General features: G+C 37.0%; 1 protein-coding gene across 1 annotated transcript in view; it reads left to right on the forward strand.

Moving 5' to 3' along the window:
* ANO4 (anoctamin 4) overlaps window positions 1-9,276 on the forward strand; it is a gene marked incomplete at both ends in the record, with an annotated part of 108,193 nt that extends 98,917 nt beyond the window's left edge. The window contains 5 exons of the mRNA XM_083365360.1: window positions 270-422; window positions 2,191-2,338; window positions 4,614-4,733; window positions 7,969-8,074; window positions 9,085-9,276. Of these exons, the coding sequence (XP_083221486.1) occupies window positions 270-422; window positions 2,191-2,338; window positions 4,614-4,733; window positions 7,969-8,074; window positions 9,085-9,276 (719 nt within the window). The remainder of the gene's footprint in view (window positions 1-269; window positions 423-2,190; window positions 2,339-4,613; window positions 4,734-7,968; window positions 8,075-9,084) is intronic.
* Window positions 9,277-14,491: the final 5,215 nt, after the last annotated feature.

The following is a 14,491-nucleotide window of genomic DNA, read 5'->3' on the forward strand; positions in this document are numbered from 1 at the left end:
AGGAGAAACTGGTTTGATCTAGAAGCTTAAATAGATGATTCCAATCTTTATGGGAAGAAATTTACTCTTATGACTCTGCCATTGTTAGTATTTAATGTTGTGGGTTGCTAAAGAAATGTTAATTTCTGTATAGAAATCATAAGCTTTGTATTCATGCCTTATTCTGCCTTTAGTTTTTAATTACTGTACACTTGGTCATGTATAGTATATATAAAATATACGTACATATTGGTTAAATATGATGTTCCTTCTCACATTTTCCTTCTTAGTCCTTCAGTTTGGATTCACAACCATATTTGTAGCAGCTTTTCCACTTGCTCCATTTCTGGCTTTACTGAACAATATCATTGAAATACGCCTGGATGCATATAAATTTGTCACCCAGTGGAGACGGCCATTAGCTTCCAGAGCAAAAGACATTGGTAAACAGAATTTTTAATGGGTGTAAAGTATTGGTGTGATAGCAAATTGAAGTTGAAATTTGTAATCTTAAGATCTGGTCACTGAGAAAAGTTTAATATAGGACTAGGGCAGTGATGGCGAACCTTTTAGAGACCAAGTGCCCAAACTGCAACTCAAAACCCACTTATGTATCTTCGGGTGCTTGGTGGGCGTGGCCCATTGTATGGGTGTGGCCTATTGGGTGGGTGTGGATGCGTTGGTAACGGCAGATTGGGTGGGACTAAAAAGTTCAATCAATCAATTCCAACTTTGCAAGATCTTTTTTTTCCTGCAAGAAGTTGAAATTGATTGATTGAACTTTTTTTTTGCACATGGCAACGGAAGCCTAAAGCGAAAAGGTTTTATAAAACCCAGCTGAAGGCCTAGGACTGGGGCAATGGTGTGCATGCCCACAGAGAGGGCTCTGCGTGGCAGCTGTGGCACACATGCCATAGGTTTGCCATCATGGGTCTAGGGTAATATTTTCAGACAATTAAAATGTGAATCTTCTTCATAACAACTCTGTGGCATTAAAAAAGCCAAGGCACAGATGCTCACAGGATACAGCCTATCGTGCAGCTATCAAGTATCAGGTAGCTTATACCACAAGGTATTTCATACTTGGGAGAGACCATTTTTAATAAGCCTGCTATCTTGGGCCTTGCCTTTTCCAATTCTCCCATACTTGTAGCACTGAATTGTAGCTATGTGGAAAACGTTTGAGGCAAAAAAAAAACCAAGGGTAATTTCCAGTTATTTCTATTTAAACCAAAACAAGTATTTAGTCCATGTCTGGAATAGATAGTGTGTACCAGGCCACAACTTAGGGGGGGAGCCAGATGAGGATATAGTAGTGTCAAAATGAAGGTGGCCAAAGAAAGGTGTTGGAAACATAAGGAGATTGATTGAACCGATTGTTAATTCCCTTCATGCCACATTCAACTAATTTGCCTATATCTGAACTTTTTGAAGACTCTTCTCTCCCTGCTTCCCTTTAGTTTCTATCAATGTCCTTTACTTCAAACCTTGTTATAAAGGAAGATAGTGTGAAGATCAGCAGGTGGGCTAATGCACAGCCCATGAGGACAAAGAAAAAAGCTTGGTTCAGATTTAATTTTGGCTGAAACTCAAAACAATGTTGAATTTCAGTTCTGTTGAGCCATATCACTTCCAGAATATCCAACAGAACTTCCAAGACAATGTGTACATGTCCATTTTACAAAACACATTTTTGTTTACAAGCTTCTCCTTAAATAGTAGAGTTGTGCTACTATATTTATAGATCATAAGTACAGTCCAATGATGGAATATCATGATACACCAAGGTGGATCCTGTAAATCAGATTTCCTTTGGTGCTTTCCAGATTTGTTGAATTGTAAATGTCAGACTCGGGGTGGCAGGCTTTTTATTTTAATACATTTGTAGGCACCATAGGAGAATAGCCAACATAGTCTATGGTAGCAAAACATCAAGAGGAATTTGAGGACACCTTTTCCAAACTTAATAAAATTTATCAATTGGAAAAAGTACTACCACACTCTGATTTTTTAATTCATTTGGAAAAATATCTAATGGGGAAATCTTTGATATTTACTTATCTCGGAGCAAGTGGTATTTTGTGGGAATAGGTCTGGTAGACCTATCTAGAACTGGACCATAAGCAATGTTGATTAAAGTAGTGTGTAAATGCTACAATTTAATAATTTCAGAAGTTGAAACTGACATGGCTATTCTTTTTTTTTTGTTAGGAATCTGGTATGGAATTCTTGAAGGCATTGGAATTCTTTCTGTCATCACAAATGCATTTGTTATTGCTGTGACTTCCGATTTTATCCCACGGCTTGTTTATGCTTACAAATATGGACCATGTGCAGGTCAAGGAGAGGCTGGACAAAAGTAATTTTTTTAGAAATATCCCACAAAATAATCCAAATGTCTATTGCAGTTTCAATTTTAGAACCTCATAGCAACTTATCTAAGACTTCACTGTTTTTCATAGGTAGGACTATGAACTTTTTAATGAGATATTTACAGAGAAATATCATTGATTAGGCTTTTTTCTTTGTATCCAAATTATTCTGCTTTGACTCTACTGCAAAAATATAAAATAATTTTGAAGGAGATTAAATCTCCAATACAGCCAGCTTTTATTAGCTATTTATGAGAAAGTAATGAAGGCAGGCCACAAAACAACCTTTTAGAAAGAACAAGTATTCTAATGCTAATAATTGAACAAATAACTTTGGTTTAAGATTATTGAACATGTGATTGTCATATTAAAGTTAACTGTACTTTTCAAAATCACAAATAACACCACTACATAAAACAATATATTACTCTGTGATACCAATAAGATCTATTATTTCTATTTTGATATTTCTTTGCTATGAAATAAACCTTATAGGCTTTTTGAAAGACCATAGATGGCATAATCTATATGTCTGAATTCAAATAAGCTAGGCAGTATTTGTTTCATTAACCATTTAGTTGTGTTATATTTTGCATTCCTGCTATACAGAATGCTATTTTGGAAATTGGAATTTTCTTATGAGTGGATATATTTGGATGTTATTGCGGCTTTGTCACAGAAGGCTAAAAGACAAAGTTACAATTTTGGATATGCATTTCTGCTCATTCATTAATGAGTCAAGGATTTGGTACTTAATTACAGACAGGAGGGAAAGCCAATATTCTCTTGCTATAATTTCTATAAAATTATTTCCTGTAAAGCTGAGTGTGAAGAACTGAGATTGATTATCCTTTCTAGCAATGTATAGCTGCATTGATTTTTCTGAGGAAAAACATTTTGAAACTGCATTATATGAATTTTTTTCACCTTAAGCTGCTGGTAGTGAGAACAGTGAGAACTGAAAGAAGCATAGCAGATTAAACAACACATTTTATAAGAAAGTCAATAAAGTTATTTGTTTATTTAATCCATCACAGTGACCAGTAGAAAGTGCTTCAACTCCATTCCAGTTGTAGCTGTCAGCCGATCCCTGGCAGAAGATTGCCATGTTTTTTCAAAGATGCTCTTTTTATGATGGGCTCTTCAGAGTTTGAGTTGTTTGTATCATCCCATTTCAGTGCAAAAAAGGGCTTTACTGGGGTGGAATGGCAATATTTTTAAAAAATATCTTGGAACCAATGAAGTCTCATGTAGCTAATGATGTGATCATATGCTATATCTGAGGGCAAATGAATGTAATTCTAAGACAAGGCAAATCTACAATATTGTTATTTGCCTTTAATGACATTTCATTGTTATATGTTATTTTTTCCCCCTAGGATTAGTAAACTGATTTGAAGTTTAAAAAATTCATACCTGTGTCGAGCCAATTGAAGTTGAAAATACAAAAAAAAATCAGCATGAGTGAAGTACATATTTAGCATATTCACAAATAAATATTTAACTCAGATCTATTACAATATTTTAAAAATAAAAAGTATTATTTAGGAAGAATATAGTTACATAAAAATGGTTGGATCCATACTGCATTCGGTGTATCCTATTCACGTCATCCCATTCATTTCAACTGAAATCAATATCATCTAAATTAGCCTTGATTAAGATTCCATTGAGTCCAGTGTATATTCTGTAATTTTGGTTTTGTTAAGTTTGTTCTTCATTCCAATCTTTTCCTTATAGCCCTTTAGCTCACTTAGTATTAAAAATAACTTAAAACTGGTCAGTGACATTACTCCATTACTAACTAGTACTCCATGTCCAGTTCTCCATTGACTGGGATTTCTTTTTAAATAATTTTATATAACATGTGATTGCAGAAAAAATATTTAAATTGAGAATCAGTATTTTATTCTTGAAGTTATGAAACAGAAAAAACCCCAAGCTCTTAGAAAACCGAACAATTTTGTGTTTTTTACTGGATAATAAAAATCTCAATGTATATTTATCTCAACTTACAAATAACCTGACTATTGCTTTAGAAGAGATGTTTACTCATATTTTCCCAAATGTAAATGATGAGAAGGTTAGCAGATAGTTTCTGTATTATTTTCATGAATCCAGAATTAGGACCAACAGCTCTTCCTAGGATGTTCATTGTTAGCAAATGATCTGAGTAATATGGACCTGAGTTTTCATGAGTACTTATTATAGAATCTGGTGTAAGAAGGCTGTGTTCTGAGTAAAATCATTCTTCCTTTCTAGATGTATGGTTGGCTATGTTAATGCAAGTTTATCACTATTTCTGGTGTCCGATTTTGAACATCGTTCAGAACTATTATCAAATGGAAGTGAGCTTTCTGATGTATCTTTAAAATATTGCAGGTAAAGAAACATGTGAAAATGCTGTCATGTTTATTAGAAATTTTTACTGCTTTACCATTATTATTTTTATTCAAAAAGTATACATTTTCAAAAAAAATTAACACTGACCTACAGCAATAGTAGCAACAAAAAGCCATTTTCAGAAATAGAAAACTTTAAATGCTTGTCTTAAAAAAAGTTCTTTATGCCGTGTGAAATCAAATCAGGATTTTCCTGAGTTATTCTTTTTTTACATTTTTTTTTTAACAAAACAAAACAAAACCCCTCCCACCCCCCTCCCCTCTTCCCAACCCTCCCCAACACCTCCCTCCCCCTCCCCCCTCCCCGACTTCCCAGAGCTAAATACAAGGTATAAAAGTAAAAACAATCATAATCTACCATATGCAAACAACAATAAACTATTAAATCTATCGCACTTTAACTCTTATAAAATAACTACAAGCACTATAAATATTTCCTGAGTTATTCTTAGGTCTGTGTCACAACTTCTATCAGTAATATGGGGTGGTAAAATACTAATTCATCCAATGCAGTACATATGAATCAAATTACTAAAATGCTGAATGGATACCATTTTATTATAGAAAAAGCTAGAACATTATCCACTGACATCCACAGGGAGGGACAAACAAGCAAGATGGTGATTATGGTATGATTGAAGCCCTACCACTTTGTATATGATTCAGTATCATGCATATTGGTCTTTATCGTGCTATAACCACCATCTAGCCTGTTCTGACATCCTCCCATAGACACTAGAGGTATTAGTAGCTATGTAGACCATTACTATCTGCATTTAGATTTTAGATTTAGATTTATTGAGATTTTTATACCGCCCTTCTCCCAAAGGGACTCAGGGCGGTTCACAGGGCATAAATATAAACAACAACACAGGGCATAAATATAAACAAACATTTAAGATGTGAATTGTCCTCAGATTATGACCATTCATTGACTGTTCAAAATTCAGACAGGTCCTCAGAATTCCGGTTGTTGCAATGTCCTGCTGATCACATAACCACAATTTCCAACCTTCCCTGCTGGCTTCCCACAAGCAAAGATAATAGGGAAGTCAGTAGGAAGTCAGAATGTCCACCTTACCAGGTAGATCAGACAAGAAACATATGCTATTTCTAGCTTATGTTTTATTGTAAAGGTACATTAACAGAATCCTACAAGTGTGAAAGTACAATTCTCCCTCCATCACCTTAAGGAAGGTCCTTCCTGAGCCTCTTTCTCTATCCACTATGCAGCTGTGGGCTATGCTGTCTCTTCTCTAGGTAGGATCATTTCGCCCATTCTCTCAAAGATATTCTACCATACTATTACACTCAAACTGAGAAATCCCCCACTTAGCAATCCATGGGTTCTTCATTTAATAATGACAACTGGGACTGTCAGAATTGCTATCACTAAATGGCATGATCATGTGATATTGCACTTTACAACCACATTGCTTAGTAATGGAGTTCTCACTTCCAATTGTCATTATAACGTAGGAATATCATTAGACGTTAAATTTGTTATCAAAATATAACAGTATTAGACATGTGCTTGAATTTTAACACCAAAAGACAAGAAGAGCGAGATATAGATAGAAGGGGTAGAAACACAAGAAATAGGTAGGATCCCAAACAGTTGGTTAAAAACCAGCTATTTATGTAGATAAATGTGGTGGTAATCTGTGACATAAACCATTGATAACCATGACTGATCTGACTATTCTCACTAGTTTGGTAGGTGTCCCCTTTCTCGCTCATCATTCCATGTGTCCCTCACAAACATATGTACTAAATGGAATAGGGTGACAATAACAGATAGGATTGGCATGCCATTCTTCTTGAAATTATTACCTATACAGTTATCTACACCTGCCATACTGTTCTTTTTAATGGCAAGCAACATTATGCAACATAAATGGTTTAAATCATCTTGTTGTTAAGGTCATCTAGAAGCTCAGTATATTGGGAATTTCCATAATTCTTTCACAGCCTTTATTTTCAGTTATTAATGGGATCAATGGTGAACAAAGGCTTCAAAGAATATAGTACCGTATTTTCCGGCATATAAGACGACTCGGCGTATAAGACGACCCCCGACTTTTGAGAAGATTTTCAAGATTTTTCGTCTTATACGCCGGAAAATACTTACATGCCAGTTGCCAAGTGTCCGACACAAGCCCGATTCATGCCCGTCTGATGCAGATGGTGCAAAGCCTCCCTTTTGAAGCCCAAAGGGGCTTTTCCTTCCACCCACCCATTTGAGAGCACATTTGCAGATGGAGCAGCTGCGCGTCTGGAACCAAGCCCCGCCCAGGAGGCAGTCAGCCAGGTGGGCTCGGAAGACGCGCTGGAGAGCTGGGCTTGGGGCGGCCATGCCAAGGCCGGCTGGCGAGGGCCGCTGCGTGGTCTGCGGGCGAGAGGGGCGCCAGGCCTGCCGGAAGTCCCCGGAAGTTGCTGGAATGGGCTGGCAGGCATGCTCTTCCCCGGCCTGCCGGAAGTCCCCGGAAGTTCCTGGAACGGCCTGGCGGGCGGGCGCTCCCTCCCCGACCCGCCGGGGAGCGTCTCCCAAAGAGCAGCCTCTGGTGGCCGGGAGTCCGTCGGCCTGGTCGCTGGCAAGCTGGCCCGCAGCTGGGGCCAGGGCCCAGGAACCGGTAGCCGGGTGCGGGTGGGGGGAAGGAAAGCCGGGTGCGGGCTTCTGCGGCTGGTTGCGAGGCCGGATGCGGGCGTCTGCCGGATCGCCGGTGAGTGGTCTCAAGGCCCCGCTGAATGTCGGGCCTGCCAGGCCCGAAATGCCGCCCCCTCTACCCACGGTCCTCCTGCAGGGGTAGAAGACAACTGCCGGGAGAGAGCGGGTAGCAGGGCGCGCTCTGCTTATGCTCAGATGCCGCTTGGGTGAGGGTGAGGGGCTTCCTGCCGCTCCCAGGGTCTGGCATTTGCAAGGGGGAGGGGAAGGGGCTTAGAGGCTCTTGGGGGTGGGAAGGGAGAGTCACGTTGGAGGGGGGACTGGACTAAGGAGGCTTGAAGTTGCTTTGCACGAACGGGGACGCTCGATTGATTTATGTACTATTTTCCGGCGTATAAGACGACTGGGCATATAAGACGACCCCCCAACTTTTGAGATTTTCATGGGTTAAAAAGTCGTCTTATACGCCAGAAAATACGGTAATATACATTCAGTAGATGTCTTGCATTTTAATAGATAAAATTTATCCTTTTTTTGCTTCTCCTTTCAGGTACAGAGACTATCGTGATCCCCCTCATTCTCCAGTGCCCTATGGCTACACACTACAATTCTGGCATGTCTTAGCTGCACGGTTGGCATTTATTATCGTTTTTGAGGTAAATTTCAGTTTTGCAGCCTTCCAAATGTAAAACTTAAAAATGATTGAACTGCCACTGTAATGGTCGAGTGTCAAGGTATAAAATGCTGATCCTATTAACACTGGGTAGGCTGACCCTGTATAATAAATTCTGGTCTCCTATTAGTGGCTTGTGCTCAATTTCTTTCTCTTTGAATATCTATTGAAAGGTTGCCAAAATAGTGTTTTCAGAACACTATTCATATAAATTCACAGTATAAGATCTTCCTGTGTGAATCTATTAATTCAAAATAACCGTTGTTTGTATGTAGGATGGCTCACAGAAGCATTTTGTCTAATTCTGTGACATTTTAGGTTAGCATTTTTGTAACAACATAGTTGAAATATTTAAACCAATTTCACTGCCCAAAAGTTTCAAAGTAACTAAAAGAAATTCAGCTAAACCCCCTGCATTACTCTATAGAGCAGGGGGCTCCAACCTTCGGTCTGTGGACCAGCACAAACAAAGCCCCATCCACGGGATGCAGGCCACACGTGAAACCATGCCCCCTCTGGTCCATGAAGAAACCTCTCTCCATGGAACTGGTACCTAGTGTCCAAAAGGTTGGGGGCCGGTATAGAGTTATATTATCATATGATATAATGGATGCACAGATAATTCACTAAATTTAAATACATTAAAATTTAAATAATACTAAAATATTTTTTAAAATTCTTAAATGTATCTTGATTGTTTCCTCCTCCTATCTATTTCTTTATTGTAGTGAACTGAATAAATTGACCACTAGTAAGTACAGTTAGCAATTAACATTGCCATTTGAGTACTATAAGGAATAGATAGTTCTTGGTTTCTTTGGGATGTGAGGATGTTAAGTGATTCTTTTAAAAAGTAAATACAGAAATATCATAAATGTGCATGGAGACATAATTGTATTTTTCCCATTATGTTTATTAATAATAAAGATTACTGTATAAGTGTTCAGGTTTGTATGGAAGTGAATTCACTTGCTTTTAAAACTTTCTTTACAGCATCTTGTGTTTTGCATAAAACACTTGATTTCCTATTTAATCCCAGATCTTCCCAAAGATCTAAGGGATCGTATGAGAAGAGAAAAATATCTGATTCAGGAAATGATGTATGAAGCTGAACTTGAGCGCCTTCAGAAGGAACAAAAGGAGAAGAAGAAAAATGGAAAATCTTACCACAAGGAATGGCCATAACTGATGGAATGAGCATTTCTAAACATACATGTAAAGTAATTTCCCCAGTATGTAATTTTTCAAATAAATCAAAAGTTCAGATGAGTATTTTGAGGACATTGAACAGGGGTACTGAACACAAATCAGTAACATTTTCCATGGTTAGTGTATTTTTATTAAAGGATACAGTATAGCAGTTATAACCTGCTATGGATAGGATTTAGCAATATATTTTTCAGAGCTGTGCAAAGCATTTGTACAAGACAGTTGAAGTACTGTTCCTTGAAGCATTAAAATGGCTCTATTCTGCAAAAAGGCACACTAAAGTAATCCTTTTTTTTTAAGAAAATGCCTCATTTAGCAACTATCCATAATTACAATGGGAAAAATAACTTTACGACCAATCCTTGCATTTATGACGTTTGCAGATCTGTAAAGCAAAGGAATGCTGAAATAAGATAAGCAACATTCCTGTTTCACTTAACTGCTTTGCTTAATGACCGATTGGCTGGTGTCAATTGTGACTGCTAAACAAGGACTATCTGTACTTGGAAAGCTTTTTATTGGCTGCCTGTCCACCATGTGTGCATGCCCAGACCACACTTCATTGGATATACAGGCACATACACGATTAGCCATTTAAAATCTTTGAAACAGTAGTTGTGCTTCTTCCAGAGGAAGTGGGTTCTTTAATATTTCAAGAATGGATATTCACCACCATCCTTCATGTGGCTCCAGTATACTTTATAGATATTAGCATCTCTCTTCTCTTTCTTTGACATATATGTCATCTTTCTACCAATATATTTTGGGTTTGGAAATATGACCAACCCGCCCTGTTTGCTGTCTATGCATGGAAACTCCTCTTAGAAAGGAAGAGGGTTCTGGCATGCCATGCTCAATAGTATCTGATACCTACCTGCAAGATGCTTACTTGCAATCTGACTATGTCCCCTAGGCTGCCAAAAAAAAAAAAACCTAGAAGAAGAAACTAGAGAAATACACTGCATTTTTTCCTTTTTGTATTTCCTTAAGAACCCTGTCTTCAGGAAAGGGGAAGTGATGCAACGTCAATTCATGGACAATTTTAAAAGAACAAATGGGGCAAAACATTTCAAGAAGTTTATTATTTGAAATAATGAGGCAGCCTGCATATGATTACTTTTGAATCTTAAAAAAAAAGTCTAAGACACAAACCAACAAATAAACCTAACGTATGCACCCTGGATCATTTTTCAGCCTCATTGCTCTTTTCTGTGTTATGTTTCATCTGACATTTTTGAGTTTGGAAATAGAAATAAATATATAACATTATCACTGATTAATGTAATATATATATATATATATATATATATATATATATATATATATATATATATATATACAAAGCATATTATAGTAGCATTTTTACTGTTATGTACATTAGATATGCAATTTTTTAAAAAATATGCTATATATAATTCATGAATATGTATATATTGTTTATTTGTAAATAGCAAAAAATAAAAACGATCAATTTTACACTTATAGAATATCATAATAAAACTATATTTAGCATTCCTGCAGTTAATAATAAACTTTAAAACATATTATGAACTAAATTCTCGCTTTTGTTTATTTTTCAAAGAATAAAAAACATTTTATGAAAGTCGGTTATGATTTTGTCTTTTAAAACATATTATTCAATTAAATCCCCATTGTATTAAGAAATTGCTTGCTCCCAAAATTAGAATAATTACCAGGTTTATATTCTCTGGCACCTTAAAAAATTCCCCGAGTGAGCACAAAACCACAGAGTTCTCCTATCATCTAGTGGTCATTCCAGCATGTCTTTCCAGTCTGAATCTGCCAGGCTATTATTCTTAGTGTTGTTTCTCTTTTGGTGATTTTTTTTTAAAAAATTAATTGCAATAATCATTTTCAGATTTATGCTACTTTATATTTTTCCTATTAATTTCCTTGTTTATGTTCTATTTATAAGAATGGTATGTGTTGTTTAAAAGGGACGCGGTGGCTCGTGGGTTAGGACGCTGAGCTTGTCATTCAGAAGGTCGGCAGTTTGGTGGGTCGAATCCCGAGTGCCGCGTAACAGAGTGAGCGCCTGTTACTCGTCCCAGCTTCTGCCAACCTAGCAGTTCGAAAGCGCGTAAAAATGCAAGTAGAAAAATAGGGACCACTACGGTGGGAAGGTAACAGCGTTCCGTGCGCCTTTGGCATCTAGTCATGCCGGCCACATGACCACGGAGACGTCCTCGGACAAGCGCTGGCTCTTCGACTTTGAAACGGAGATGAGCACCGGCCCCTAGAGTTGGAAATGACTAGCACGCATGTGCAGGGGAACCTTTACCTTTTTTTTAATGTGTTGTTTACTATTCCTTTTCTAAATCATATTTTATTGATTATATAGTTTTATGATTTTGCTATGCAGGTTGACTGAAAAGAGATCCAGTCTTCAGTCTGACTTTAGGCTTTATTTAGTTGAAAACATCTCTACTGGGATTCACCCCTTTCTAGTCCCAAGCAGTAAACCAGCTTGAAGAAGCTTTCTCCCGGGTGATTAGTCCATCTCAAAGTAAGATAGTTAATTATGAGTTGCTACTTGGAAGGGCTCGTGACATTTCCTGTATCGTTCTATGGCTTTTCCCTGCTTAAAAAGAATTAGTACTAAATATCATTTTTTTGAAATTATCACTTCAAGTTGTTGGTAGTTCGTGCATCAATACCTTATTTAGAATTTGCAAGATGGCTGCCAAAGAATGAGAATATCAAGGGAGATTCCAGGCTAGCAAAAGACCCTTAATAAAGTTTATTCAGAAATTGTACTGAAATACACCCATAGCACCAGGGGATCATTCCTCAATCTGCCTTGCTGAGTCCAAGTGTCAAGGACAGCATCCAGAAGTAGGAAGTTGGGATTACCAGGCAGATCTTACAGATTTTCCTCATTCCCCTGTCCTTTGGAATGCTCACCCCCAGTGCTGACACAATTAACAAGAAGGAAATCATTTGTGTTTACATTTATTGGAAAGAAACAAATTACAAGTAAGGTGTGTAATATGGAATTCACATGAAAAGAAAGTGGTAAGGCTGGTTGTTTGCCTAGTATACACTCAGGAGGCAAAACCCATCAGCTATTAACTTATTAAGGTCAAGCCAGGGATCTTGCTAATTTCAGGCAGCAGTGCCAGCTGTAGGAAATAACTAATTAAAAGCTAGTTAACTTGCCATTAGCATTTATTAGGGAAGTGTTGCGCTGAAGAAAAAAGCTGCTCAGGAAGGGGGGGAATAGCTCAGACACAGGATACAAGTTCTCTGAAACGGAGAGAAACTATACAAATCTAATGGAGAAGGGTGAGTGGGATCTCTGATGCCTACACACTGAAGACACTAATCCAATGTAACCAGTCCTGCAAAAGGCCCATTTGCCCTCCAACTACATCTTTATTACTTCTGTTTTCCACTGGTCTAATTGTTTTCAGTACAATAGTGGAATATTACAAAGTGCCTCTTGTTATTATTAATACTCCAAAATATTGAGGGCTTTCTCAAAAAGTGGAAAGGAGTCCTAAGTAAGTATTAACTTGTTAGAAATGAAAAACATCAAAATGTTACTGTTTTCATTTTTGGTATTTCAAGAGAAATGGGCATCAAAAACTGCAAAATCAGAATTAGATGGACCAGGGAGAGAATGTTTTCAAACTTTTTTCCAGGCTGAGGAACCTGTTAGTTAAATATATAAACAAATCCCAAAAACTTTAATCAAGAGGAAGAGCTTCATCTGATGTCCCATATTTTCTGCTGTACCTTGGGGAAATTGTTATGGCCACTCCTGATAAACTTTATTTCTTCTTAATTTCTCACTAAATAGTGGAAAACTGTTCCAGGAACAGTTTTAAAAACCTTAAGCTAGACATGCCAAGTATCAGATTTACACTGAACTTTTGATTATTAATAAGGATGGTTGAAGGGCATGCATAACTGATCAATTTTCAACCAAGGAGGCACTAATCTAAAAAATTCTTTCGTGCATGTGGGCAGAATGGTAAAAATTGTAATTTCAACATACTAGTTGAAATTGCAACATCCTTTAATAGCCTTTCATCAAAAATAAAACCTCCATCGTATAATTCTGCTATATAATAGTCAGTGGGATGCCTTTTATGCATTGTAAATTACAAAGCTTTTTGGAAAAGAAATGAAAAACAGAAAAATGATACAAAATACCCATATGGACAAGGACAATTTCTTTTTGTGATTTATATTGTGTGAATATTTTGTTACTTAACAATATTTACTCTAAAAATTTAGGTTCAAAATTTAGAATTTATTATTTGTAAAGCATTAAAAAGCAAATAAAACAAATTTAAGGTTCTTCAATAAATAATGGAGTGTTATATATTAAACTTTTATAATGTTTTGCAGTTCTATAAAATTTAACCATAAAAACATGCTTAAGCTTTGATATCGGGTAATAACATAACCAAAATAATTTCAATAATTATTGAAAAATAAAGATTTTTCCAATTCAAATATCACTGAGTAAAAACCAAAGAGTGCTATATGCTCTACTATATTCCATGGGTTTCATTTACAGAACTTATTTTATAGAAATGCTCTTCTTTTCTGTTTTGTCTTCTGAATCAGCCTTCTTCAGGAGCAACCTGTTTTGCTGACTGCAAATGTAATGCAAATTAAAAACAACATAAGCATTACTAAATAGACATTGTACCAAAGCCACATTCTTATTTATTTACCAATTTGATTTATGTGGCCACCCATCTTACAAACTAAGACTGAGTAGCTAATACAGTACTAAAACCAAAAACAAAACTAACGGGGAAAAATAGCAGGAAACAGATAAAAAGTAAAGAGCCTTGGTGGAGCAGTGGGCTAATGCCTCCTTAAGTAACACCAGCTGCCTGCAATTAGTGCAGGTTCGAGTCCCACCAGGCTCAAGGTTGACTCAGCCTTCCATCCTTCCCAGGTAGGTAAAATGAGGACCCAGATTGTTGGGGGCAATTAAGCTGACTTTGTAATAATGCCGCTTGGGATGTGTGTGAAAGCCCTAATAAGCAGGCATACACATAGAATGAAGGCTACTGCTAAGCTTGTAAGCCGCCCTGAGTCTTCGGAGAAGGGCGGGATATAAATGGAATTAAAATAAAAAAAATAAAAAAAACTGAGAGCAACCCATTTGTTCAACTTCCATCACTGCAATGAAGCTCAATACTCAGAG

The sequence above is a fragment of the Vipera ursinii genome (assembly GCF_947247035.1).
Source record: "Vipera ursinii genome assembly, chromosome: 6".
Lineage (NCBI taxonomy): Eukaryota > Metazoa > Chordata > Lepidosauria > Squamata > Viperidae > Vipera > Vipera ursinii.